This window comes from Centroberyx affinis, unplaced genomic scaffold (assembly GCF_046629955.1).
Source record: "Centroberyx affinis isolate AG114_WGS23_722 - 3 ecotype Tasmania unplaced genomic scaffold, CSIRO-AGI_Caff_v1 ptg004590l_1, whole genome shotgun sequence".
In the NCBI taxonomy this organism is placed as follows: Eukaryota; Metazoa; Chordata; class Actinopteri; order Beryciformes; family Berycidae; genus Centroberyx; species Centroberyx affinis.
The window spans coordinates 437,618-450,000 of record NW_027282208.1 but is presented as its reverse complement, the minus strand read 5'-3'; the positions used below and the strand labels follow the sequence as shown (position 1 = coordinate 450,000).

General features: G+C 41.8%; 1 protein-coding gene across 1 annotated transcript in view; it reads right to left on the bottom strand.

Annotated features, from left to right (window-relative positions):
• The window catches only part of wdfy3 (WD repeat and FYVE domain containing 3), a gene marked incomplete at its 3' end in the record, with an annotated part of 78,306 nt that overhangs the window by 21,516 nt on the left and 44,407 nt on the right, over positions 1-12,383 (bottom strand). The window contains exons 16-18 of the mRNA XM_071544457.1: positions 10,792-10,904; positions 7,982-8,219; positions 844-944 (exon numbers count right to left, since the gene is read on the bottom strand). Coding sequence (XP_071400558.1) covers positions 844-944; positions 7,982-8,219; positions 10,792-10,904 — 452 coding nt within the window. The remainder of the gene's footprint in view (positions 1-843; positions 945-7,981; positions 8,220-10,791; positions 10,905-12,383) is intronic.

Sequence of the window (12,383 nt, the reverse complement as noted above, 5' to 3'; positions counted from 1 at the left end):
AGCTGAGATTATTGAAATAATTGCCCGCTTGGTGGATTGGATGCATGCCAGGAACTGAGGAACTGGTCCGTTCATGATTCAGAAAAAGTCTGTAGTCAGTATAAAGTCATTAAACTGTAAAATTTTGCTATGCAGTTTGATGTGACATTTTCTCACATACAAAGAGAGGATGGTGTGTATTAACCCTCTTTCGCTGTGGACTGAAAATATCTCCATACTCTTCCTTTCTCCCAGCATGCCTCTGGAAGTTGTTTATCTCCTGTAGCCTTAAAGTGGTAAACTGCAAGATTCTCTCCATCTTTGTCACTAAGCGCTCACTGCTGTGGTGTTTCTGCACTGCACTTCCCAGAGATCACCTGTCAATCAAACAGTGTGGGTGGAGCTTGGATTTTCTGTTGATGCAGTTTGAGTTTCTCTTTTCTTTGTCTTTTCAGCCATGGTGGCTATCGCTGCTCATGCTTCTTCTGTTTATTCCAAACAAATCGCTGCTGCCGGAAACGTGTGTAGAATAGCAAATGTAAAAGCTTTCATGAACTGGATATAGATTGAATCACTTGTTACATCAATTGGTGATAGAGATAAACAAAATGGACATTCATTTATATAAAACTGTTGTGGATTATTACTTTAAACCTTGATCAAACCATCCTCACATACCTACAGTCATTGCATAAGTCTGACACTAAAATAAACTAAATAAAACTCCATTATCATCCATGAAGTTTTTTCCCCCTTAGTGGAACCTGGCTACAATATACTGCCATATCCAATTGTGATGAACAACTAAAAAAACTATTTTGTTGAATATGTTGTCTTTGCAGTGTACTGAGTGTTTTTTTTTACCTGTACCCATCCCGCTGAGCACTGCCCCGTCGCTGACCCCGGAGGCGTTGGTGTTGTTGGTGGGAGCGTTGTGGGGCGCCAGGCTGGGCAGGAACAGGCACCTGCATGGGACAACACAGGACAGATTAATCACTGCTGTTCAGAACTCGGGGAAATAGCGATATAGTATAATAGTGTAATAGTGACAGATACAGAACATGTTATCAGCATACAGATGTGGCCACTGCAGAAGTGTTTCACTGCAAATCTTGTAAATTGTTTATAACTGGCCACCTTTCTACTTATTTTATCTATTCCTTGCTATTCTTATTTTTTTATTTTTATCCTATGTTATTATGTACATATGGCTTTTATGATACTTGTCATTTTTCCCTATAGCTTTAGTATATAGCTTCATATTATTATATATTGATATCCTGCTACTACATTCGCTATTTGCACAGTTGTTGGAGTTGTTGCAACCCCATTTTACTGCTGTTGTACAAGTACAATTATGCATGTGACAAATACATCTCTTGAATCTTGAATCTGCATGTTGGCTGAACTGCTGCTGCAGTCTGCTCCATCCCCAAAGTAAAGTTTTTCTCTCATTTCAGTCTTCAGAAGTTACAAGGAACAATCTGGTAACTCAGCAGCTTTTGTATTACAATATTCTAATTTGGTTCAACTGTCTTAATATTAATATATATGAATGCAGAACAGAAGGATAAATGCATGAAGGGGGATTTTTCAAAAGAAATGCACTCATACCCAATCGGTTTTGTCTCCTTGAATTGATTAGGTTACTGGTACTAACCACAGTGGAACAATTAACTATTCAAAAAGTGGATGAAGATCGCATACAGATATTAAACTCAAATAAGCATTATATCAGCCTAACATCGATATGTCTTGCTGACATTGTTATGCCCGTATCGGTGTTATGCTGCTAGAATAAACATTTAAATTTGATATCTGTGTGCATCGTCATCCGCTGTTTGAAGGAGGACTTCTACAACAACAGACGCCGCTGCACACAAAGACTCTCGATCATTCGACACAATTACAGGGAATCTGACTTCTGAGGCGGCGGTGAATTCTGCTGACTCACTGCCCCTGGGTGAAGGTGCTATTTTCTCCTCTCTCTAATCTTTTTTGAACCGGCACTGAAGGCACTGATGCTCTGGGAATCCAACATGGGGATTTGGGAAGTTTTGTTGTGTTTTTTTGTGAGAGACAGAAAGACTTCAAAATGTATCAAAGCGCTGTGGCAAATTCAACCTGAAAGGCACAGAAAGCACTGTTGAAAGCAGAAAGCCTGAATCACATGTTTGCGTGGGTAATATAGAGTTATAGTTATAGCCAATGTAAAAGTCCCCCCTTATCCTGCATCTATTGTACATTAAAACTGCAGGAAATTCCTTTTTGAATGTTATGCAGTAGTATATTTGCGTAAAAATATGAAAATATCTATCTCTGACCAACTAATTACAAGACCTTGTAAGTTCCAACATCTAAAAACAGAGCAAAGCTTGACTTATACTTTCTGAAGCAGTTCCACTTAGGCATGGAGCCAATCTGCAGCAATAATTCATCAAAAGATTTAAGAAAAACAGTCTGACTTCTGCTACGGCTACATCTGTAGACTAGCATCATGTGGAGCACAGGTAGAATACAATCCCTTTAGCCTGGTCCTGAATCTCGTCCCGCCCACTTTTCAGATTTTGTGGAGCGATTCAGAGAGTCTGGTGTTGCTCTAGCCAACGACTTGTTCTCTTTCAGAGAAACAATCGAGCCAATCGGCGCCTTTGTGGCGGGACTAAACCTTCCTGCACATATTGTCTTTGCAAAGTAGGGCTGAACGATTTTGAAAAAATATCTAATTGCGATTATTTTGACTGATATTGCAATTGCGATATGATTTGCGATATTGAGGGAATGATAATTTTTACATCATTATTCTCATTTTCGTTGAAAAACATATTAAAATGATTATGGTGTGATTTTTGCAGGGATCTGTACCAAACAAAGATGTTTTCTTAAGTCTGTAGAATATGATGTGTAGGCCAGGACATCTCTGCAGCACCACAATATTTAATTTAAAATGGTATTTTGACACATTTCACCTTTAACAAATATTGCGCCTCCTGCGATTTAAAAATTGCAGTAGGCCATATTGCGATTTCGATAAAATTTCGATTAATTGTTCAGCCCTATTGCAAAGGCGATATTTTTGTCAATATCCATCAACATTCTTGGCGCATTTGGTAAATCTGCTGGCTAACCACAAAATGGCCATTGAGTCTGAATATCAGGCAAATTTTTTACTGAGTCCTGGAGCAAACTTGTCCTTTTGTTTCCCCTCCTCCACAGGGAGGTCAGAGGTCAGGCTCAGCTACAGAGCAGCAGCCTGGAGCTGGCAGAGATTCAGCGTCTCGCTCAAGGACACTTCAGCAGGGCGACGCCTGGGTCGTCCGGTTGAAGGACGGTGTGTCTAACCGCCAGGCCGCCCCGCTGCTTCACGATAATTACATGTATGCTGTGTTTGTTTTTTTTTACGCCTGTCATCACCTTGATTAGGCATAAGGAACAACAACAACCACAATGGAAATTAGACCAGGATTTTTTTTTTCTAGCAAGCATGATATGCATTTTTCAATCTTTCAAAAACTAACCATCCAAAAAAAAAATAAAGTCCCGTCCATCCCCCCACCCACATTGACAGCATCTTCTGAGCCCCTTGTGAGATGGCTGGCTGGAGGAGTGTGTGTCTGTGTATGTGCGTGTGTGTGTGTGTGTGTGTGCTGTGCATGATAGAGAGTGGGTATGCATGTGAAAGAGTGACTGTGTGTGTGTGTGTGTTTCCTAATAGCAGCTGGGGCATCAATATTTCATGCTGACAGATGGGAGGGGAAGGAGGGGTAGTGTGTGTGTGTGTGTGTGTGTGTGTGTGTGTGTGTGTGTGTGTCACCAGTGCTGGTCTCTTCCTCTGTTTATGCTGAGCAGAAAGTGGGCCAGTGCCTCGTTGCCTGTGTGCTTTGCTGTGTTTTCATGTGAAACTCCATGTTCTATTCTGATGCGGCTCGGTGGATGAGTTGACTGGGTTCTTATGGGTAAGGAAACAGCAAAGCTTAGGAATTATGGACCAGGAGGTGTCTTCACTGGGGGGGGTGGGGGTCTTAAAGGCCAAGTCAGGAGTGGGAATAGCAGTGGCCCCATCCACACCAGTCTTTCCTCACATATTATATTTACGTGGACTGCCCAGGGGAAGTGACAGACACCTCAGTAAATTATTGCTTTATAATAATATCAATAAACCTTATGTATCTAGCACTTATGTAGAAATATAGTTTAGATAAAAACATGGGTAACACTTTACAATAAGGGTCACTAAGTTAAGGGTTAGTTAATGCTTAATAAGCATTAACTAACCCTTAATTGCCAGTTAACTAATGTGTCTGGTAATCATTAACTAATGGTGTTCATGTTAACTAAGGTATTAATTTATACATTATTTAATAGTCATCTTTATAAACTATTAAATAATGTATAAATTAATACCTTAGTTAACATGAACACCATTAGTAAATTACACATTAGTTAACTGTTAATTAAGGGTTAGTTCATGCTTATTAAGCATGAACTAACCCTTAGCTTATTGACCCTTATTGTAAAGTGTTACCAAAACGGGAGAAATAGCACACAATAGAACATGTGGAATAAAACTAAATAAAACAAGCGAACAAAGCAAAGACAAAAAAAAAGGAGATGATACTGATTTAGCTATTTTGCAAACCACAAATCCTTATAACTTTGAGAATTAAGAAAGACAACAACAAGTCTAAAATTGACCGATACCAAGACAACAGCAGAAGAAGAAGTGGCAGGAGAGACAGCATCAAGGGAAAAAAGAGGAGAGTGTAGCTGCTGCTGGAGTTGGGTGGTGCGTCTCAACCAATCACAGAGACGGAAAGAACAGTGACCAATCAGAAACTGTTAAATCACGCTCTGCTTACTCATTGATGTGATTGTCCCCTACACTTTGGCACACACACACACACACACACACACACACAAGAATGACCTGTTTTGGATTCAAAACAGCATATTTTTGAGCCGGGGTTGAACGAGGACAGACGGACAGTTGGAAGCTTAGAGAAGGAATATGTGGAGACAAAATCAACGCCAGCGTGGCCGGAGGCCGAACTTGAGGTGCACAAGAATGAGGAGAAACCTGACAAGGAAAAACAGCAGCACAACAGAACAGAAACCACAAGACTGAACTGTAGGGAGAAAACAATGCAGACAAGAGTGGAAAAGCATCCACACTGATAAGAGAGCGGACTTAACAAGAAGAGCAATGGCCAAAAGTCTTAGAGACACTAGAAAAAACTATGAGACAAACTAGCAATAAGTCAAGGGCTAGTTCACACAAAATCATTTCATCCATTTCCTGGCTTGGACTATAACAGTGTCATATAGGGCTGTGCAAAAAAATCAATACAGCTGAGTATTGCAATATTTTTTTCCATGATACTGTATCGACTTTCCAGCCCCTCGTATCGATACATTAAAAAAACATTATTCATGTTTTAAACGGATTTAAAATGTCCTTAAATTTACCCTCAAATCCCTTTGAATTAAATAGTTTTGACTCAATTTGTCCGCTGAGTTATCAATATAATGTGATGTACATCTTAGACTACCCAGGTGGTACACAGCAAGTTGTATTTTCAGCTCTGTTTTTAAATTTTCAGTAAATTATGTAGAGTATTGCAATGTATTGCAATATGTATCGTATCGCAATGTATCGTTATATAATCGTATCGTGAGGTCCTTGTCAATACCCAGCCTTAGTGTCATACACATACAGTACAGTATATCCTTAAAAAGTCAGCTGATTTATTTCAGATTTTTTATTTAATCTTTATTTAACCAGGTAGTTGCTGATGCAGTTACCTACAGTACAAGTTAACGCAAAATATTTCTTCTGAGTGCAGTAAACCTAATGCTACCTAATAATTCAGTGCTACTCAAGTAATCACAAGAATAACCTTTGACCTTTTGCCTCTAAAGGTGACAGAAAATGTCTACACCGACCTCCAAGCTATGACCCAATTCTGCAAGACTTCTTCTCCCTTTCCTAAACCCATGTCCTTATGAATATTAATGAAAAATTAAAAAAAAACAAAAAACAACATAGCTTGTTTATTGTGTGTCACCCTGGCATGTGAGCGCGTGTCATGTATGTGTTGTTGAATGTGTGTGCGCACTGGTCAAGGTCACATCCCACATGCCATCATTGCCACCGGCCGCCGATGTTCACGGTGGCACCCGACCTGAAGCAAAAAGCCGCCAGGAGCAGCAGCAGCACCGACAGGTGCAGCAGAGCCTGTCAGCAGCACCCAGGAACCGCGGGCGCCGGGCGTCACATGACATAAAAGGCGGAAAATAAGCCCATTTGTATGCGCGGCTCCACGGCGGGAGGCGGAAAACAGTCTCCTGCTGCTGAGACAGTGGCAGGTGTTGCTGAGAGAAAAAAAAATGCTTCATTGCTTCATGAAAGAAAAAAAGATGCGGTAAATGCAGCCTGAGATGTTTGTCATCGTTCCGCAAAGACTGATTTAGAGGAGAGTGATTTTCAGAAGAATGGGCATCATCTGTTGTGAGGGAACTTGATGATCAAACAGGGTTTTTATAGCATGCGATGTACTGTAGGTCTAAAATGTTTTCTTCTTTCCTACCAGGGACTCCCGTTATTCAGTGGAACATTTGTAGAAGTCCTCATGAAAGAAAACCCGTAGTGGAATTTTGAGTTGGAATATTTTTTGTTTTGGGAACTTTGGGAACTGTGGGATTTTGGGCGTTTTTTGTGAAAGTCTTTAAATATATGAATATTTTGGTTCTGGACTAAGATTTTGTGTTTGTGTTGTTCTTGTTGGGTTGAGTATGGTCATTCGATGTGCAGGGTGTACATTCTGATTGGTGTGCATCCTTTTGTGAGGTTTGATTTAAACACTTAGAAAAATACTACAAACGAAACAAAACGTGACAGACCAATCTTAAAGGAGAGAGACCCGGCTGGCACCCCTAAAAAAATAATAAAAAATAAACAAACTGTCATAGCATGCATTTATCCTACATCTCTCTGGCATTAGTATTGCAGATAACGTATTGTTGCATTTTAACATAAAGTTTGTCAATCAACCAGTTACCATTCCATGTACTGTAACTTCTGCCAGTTGAAAAAACAGCAATACTTAAATTTTTCCATGCTATCGTCCAAAGTGAATGGTTCTGCCAACATGCAAAACACAGTGGGACTGCAATGGCTACAACTGAACATGTGCCATTGTCTGGGGGAGCAGCATGGAAGACTGTTTCCACCTCATTTACTGCGGCACATAATGCTCTACTGCTGTCTGGAAGTTGGAAAACACCAGTGGGGCAAGTGTTAAGTCTATGATGTAAAATACCTGTGCACTCGACACATTCTCTTAATGGGCAGTGGGATTTATTTTTCCACTGCCTGACCGACTCCTGTCTCTGGTATGCCTGGCACTAGCAGTCACCTGATGCCCCGTTTCTCATTAACAGTCAGAGCGCTTCAGCAGCAATAACTGAAGCTTAAACCAAAGTCACTGCACCACCTCAGCAAAACACCACATCATCACTGAGCAGTCTTCTTCATAAATTCATCCCAAAAATCAGGCTTGAATGACATGTAACAGCTCCCCCGGTGAATACACTGGTAATAAAAAAAAAAGCTTTGAAACAAGCTCCAGCCCAAGAGGGTTAGATTTTGTTGTGAAAGCAGTAAAAATTGTAGTTGTAGTCTTGCACCTCTGGAGCTACACATCAATCCAAACACGCTTTTGAAAAGATAGAGTGCCTTGGACTATTTTTTGGGGATTCCCTTTTGATTACCTTTCTATGCATATTCTGTGGATTTTTCCCAATTTTTGTTGTTTCCTAATGGTTTTGAAGAGGTTTTGAGAAAAGAATAACGATGGCGGTACTGAAAACTAATAGTAGAGCAGATATGCAATCACTCACACAAGCACACCGAATCCCTCAGCTAATGAGATGCAGACACTGAGGATAAAAAAGGGGTCAGAGTCAAACACAGATTTTGTTGTTGGCGGCGGTGATGACTAACCCGAAGCCCTCCAGCGAGGAGTCAAACTCCACGAAGGCGGGCGTGACGGCCGACCCGTGCAGGCGGATGTCGTGGGGCGTCGTCATGGAGACCAGGCACTTGACTCGGGTGAGGGGGACGGTGCTGCCCTCGGCCGAGCGCACCAGGCTGCGGCTGATGCGGTACTGGCCGTTGTCCTCTCCCGGCGTGGCGAAGACGCTGTCGGGACCAAAGCCCTCCATGGACATGGTCATGCTGTCTGTGAAGGGAGGAGGGAAATCTAGTAAGAAAAACAAAGATCTGGTAACCAACCAGAGTCTGGTGAAGTTTGACTGTTGCTAATAAACTTGTCTTCTCTACCATCCACTTTGGCTTGTAACCAACTTTCATCTGGCGGCCCTATTCTTGTCTAAAAATGTAGTTGGCTGTCTGGTCTGTCTGGTGAAATTCACGATATACCAGCCACTGAGGCAGGTGGATAAAGTAATTCTCCTGCCCTGTCAAGAGGCCCAGAATAGGATACTGTTGAGCACGAACAAGTAGGTCTAAATGAGCAGCAATAGCCTGGTTTCGAATGCAGAGTTTGACATGGCCAGAGATTATTTATACCAACCAATTTCCTGACAGAAACATTTTCTGGGATGTTTTTTTACATCCTGTTCTAAGGTGATTTGCCAGCTGAGCTTAAGTAAAGAGATAGTGCTTTTGATCCCAAATTATTAAGACTGTCTGCTGGCTCTGGCCCAGCCAACTCCCAAGTTACTGAGTACAATCAAAATCTCCTGTAGTAGGAAGCATTAAATCAAGTCAAATAAAGCCTGGATGTTCATTGTCCCAAAGGAACTAGAATACACTCATGGACTAAAGGACAATATTTCACATTTTACAGAGAACATTTATTGCTTCTCTTTGTTAGACTCTGCAGATCCGACAGAGACAAATTAGATCTAAGCAAAGTTTACAACACGCTGCAATGGCAGCTAATAAACCATGGGAGATTATGTTCTCGCGGAAAGAGAGAGAGATAGCACTATGTATTCTAACAGTGGCTTCTTGTAAATAGCAGTAATTAGTAGGGACTTAATATCCACTCTCTGTTGGGAGGAGAGACAATAAGCAATTAAGACACTCTGTGGTGCCCACAAAATTACAAACATTAACAACTGTTAACAGACAACAAAGCATGATCATTAGCTTCACAGTTGCACCCCGGTCTTTGTTTAAACGGGGAATTTACACAACTGGATTTTAATCAGAGGCCAAGAAGACTACTTCTTTTGGTTTCCTGCAACCAGTCACCTCCCTGCTTGGCTCACAAACAAACAAAACTTGCTTCCTATGCAAGCACTGACAACAGTTTGCATGTAAATTGTTTATGTATTCAACACAGAGAATTTCCCTCACCGCGCTACATTCTGATTTGCCTTACTGCCAGCTCATTTAAGGCAATTAGGCAAAGGAAATGAGCTGCGGTGGATAAAGTGTAAGGCTGGTATGCAGCGCCTGTGGGGCACAGTATGGTACAGCCAGGCCATTCCACTGGCTATGCAATCATCTGAACCTTTTTGAAAACCTACAGAATCATTCCCTTTCCACCGCAGAGCCGGCGCTAGTCATTTCCACTGGCAATTAAACGGAGGGGGAAAACTCATCCCCTGCAATCGCAGCCTATTCACCGCAGGATGCGTTCGAATGAGCTTTCAGAGAGCGGGCAAAGAAAAAAAAAAGTGGGATTGTTAGAAGAGATTGATGGCCTTTTTTGAAGCTTGCTTGTCTTTTAGTGGGAGTGAAACTTTCTGCTGTATCCCAGGAGGAAGCTGGTATCACTGTGGCAGATGGGAATGGCTCCCGAGTGACATTATCATTTCATAATCCCACTGAAGGACTGCTGTGGACTAAGCACTCTAATTCTCATCTATTAACAATTGATAGGGTGCTTTCAGTAGTAAAAGGGACGTCATTTTTGCCCACACAGTCCACTAAATTGTCAAATTTAATGATGATAATGTGTTGGTAATTGCATAGATATTTCACTAGATGTCTATTCTCTCATATGTTTGTTTCTGTATGATTTAACCTGCTGTTGGTACTCATTGGAAAACACTTGATTGTTTGAACATTGTTTGGGAAGTGATATGGAAATAAAGTTTACGATTTGAACCCCAGAAAAATCAACCGATTTGTTGCCGTTGATGGCAATAAAAGCCCTATGGTCAAAATAGCCCAGTTTTATTCATCAATTTATCAGTAGGTTTTAAAGATAGAAGAAGAAGTTAGGCATATTTATTGCTACAAGTAAGCTGGGAAAAGCAAACTGGCAACATTTCAGTGAAAGCAATATTCTGTAGCAATGTAGTCATGTCCAACTTTTTCTGTTTTAATTATTGTTTCTGGTTAATAAATCAATTTCAAGCTTGCAACATTAACATAAAACAGAGTTTTTCTTGTCTAGAGCCAAAACATTTATCTTGAAAATTTACCACAATTTCAAAATGACAACACGTGGTTAGATTTATACAGTTTTCTCACTGAGAATCTCACATTGACGTGGGTTTTATTTTAGCGGTCAAACAATGTTTAATATCCCAAAGACTTGAAACGTTCTCCGGCTGCAGCTGTTATGGCAGAATCCAGTGCGGCAGAGCCACTCGGGGACCCAGAGCCACACTGAAGGAATTCCTCTGGCCTACTTTAAAGCAACGCCTTCGGTATCAACAGAGCGGAATGAAAGAGGAGCCTCGCACATAATCGGCGGCGTTTCCTCTGAACCCCTTTGAGCGCTGAATATCACATGCAGTCAGAACTAAAATGAGAGCCGTTGTTGGTCTTACTTCTCATCTCTGCATCGTAGCTGAGAGAGCTGGGTTTGTGGACGCGGTACTGCTTCAGCAGCTTCTTGTCCCAGGCGCCGCAGTTCAGAGGGTTTCCAAGACGCAAGAACTCCCTGGAGAGGAACATGAGCAGAATGTCAAGGAGAGGAACATTAAAACAAAACCAAAAACCACAGACAGGACAAATCTATTTTTTTTAAAAGGCGCAATAAGTACAGAGACATTTCAACTATGAAAGCTAAAAAGTCTCGTTCTCGCACCAAAAGAATGAGGGAGCAAGGCAGTATTTTGCATCGTGATATATTCGCTCTTCACTACACGATTCTGTTGGATCTCTGCTCTGATTAGCTGGCTCACTCGCATCTTTTATGAAAATGTGACTTTATTGTTTGTGTCAACTAACAGGCCACCGTAATTCAAGGGGACACGAGAGGTGGACTTGTGCAGAAGTAGATGTGTTACATCGATGTTGCTGCAGTTCCTAATGGTCACCAACAGAGGTTATAGATTAATTAATGTCCCTTGAATTATTTCCAAGCACAGCCTTATCAATATGCATATTTTACAATACTTTTGATTAACTTTGGTCCTGTACAGATCAATGAGTAGAGCATGGCACCAACACTGCCAGGTTTAGTTATTCTCTTCCCTGTATGGTCACCAATACTAAAAACTTCACTGTATGTACTCACAGAACTGTAAAGTGCATTGGACAAAAGCACCCGCCGCACTGTATATGTTCCATTGGGGATTACTTTGCAATTTTGCGGCTCAACTCAAGAAGGACAACCTCTCTGACATTTGTTTTCAGGTTAATGGCGGTTTCAAAGTCGATGATAACGCTGACTGGCACGTCTGTGACTTGAATGCCAATTGTCCCGGTGATGGTTCGTGTCACTTGTCACGGTGGAGTGTGAGTGACACTGCTGGCTGCAACCAGACAGCTTCAGAACAACGGCAAGCAGACAAAGAGACTCTGGGGCTTAGCTGTTGACTGACACTGGCAGGGAAGAGGCAGAATGAGAAAAAAACAAAGAAGGAAGCAAAACACGGAGAGGAGGGAGGGAGTGTGACAGAAGAGGAAGACTGACAGCACAAGAGTGAGGCAGAGAAGAGAGGAGAGAGAGAGGAAGAGAGAGACAGAGGCTGGAAAACAGATTGACAGCTAGAGAGATGTTTACCTCCAGTAGAGCTGGGGTAAAAATCAGCCGGGGAAGCAGCATTTCCATATGAAAGGAACCAACCACGTGCAAGTCAAATGACTTTGCCTCGCTCCTCAACCCCAACCTCCGCAACCTCCCATCTCACTTGACTAGCCAAGCGGGAAATGAGAATCACTCATTTCTGCCTGCGCGCCCCTCCCCTCTCCCTCCCCATCTACCCCACGAAAACACTCTCCTGTACTGAGATCTGTCAGCGCAGATCACCCTGCCCTGACGTCACTTTTCACTTGCTAATGGCAACACCTCACCTCACCTCACCTCACCTCACTGTAGTGGTTCTGTGTAGAGATACAGAGATTAACTGATGTCACTATTAACCATACTTTAAAATGCCACGGCTTTCTAACCGTAAGCATTTTAGAAGCTACA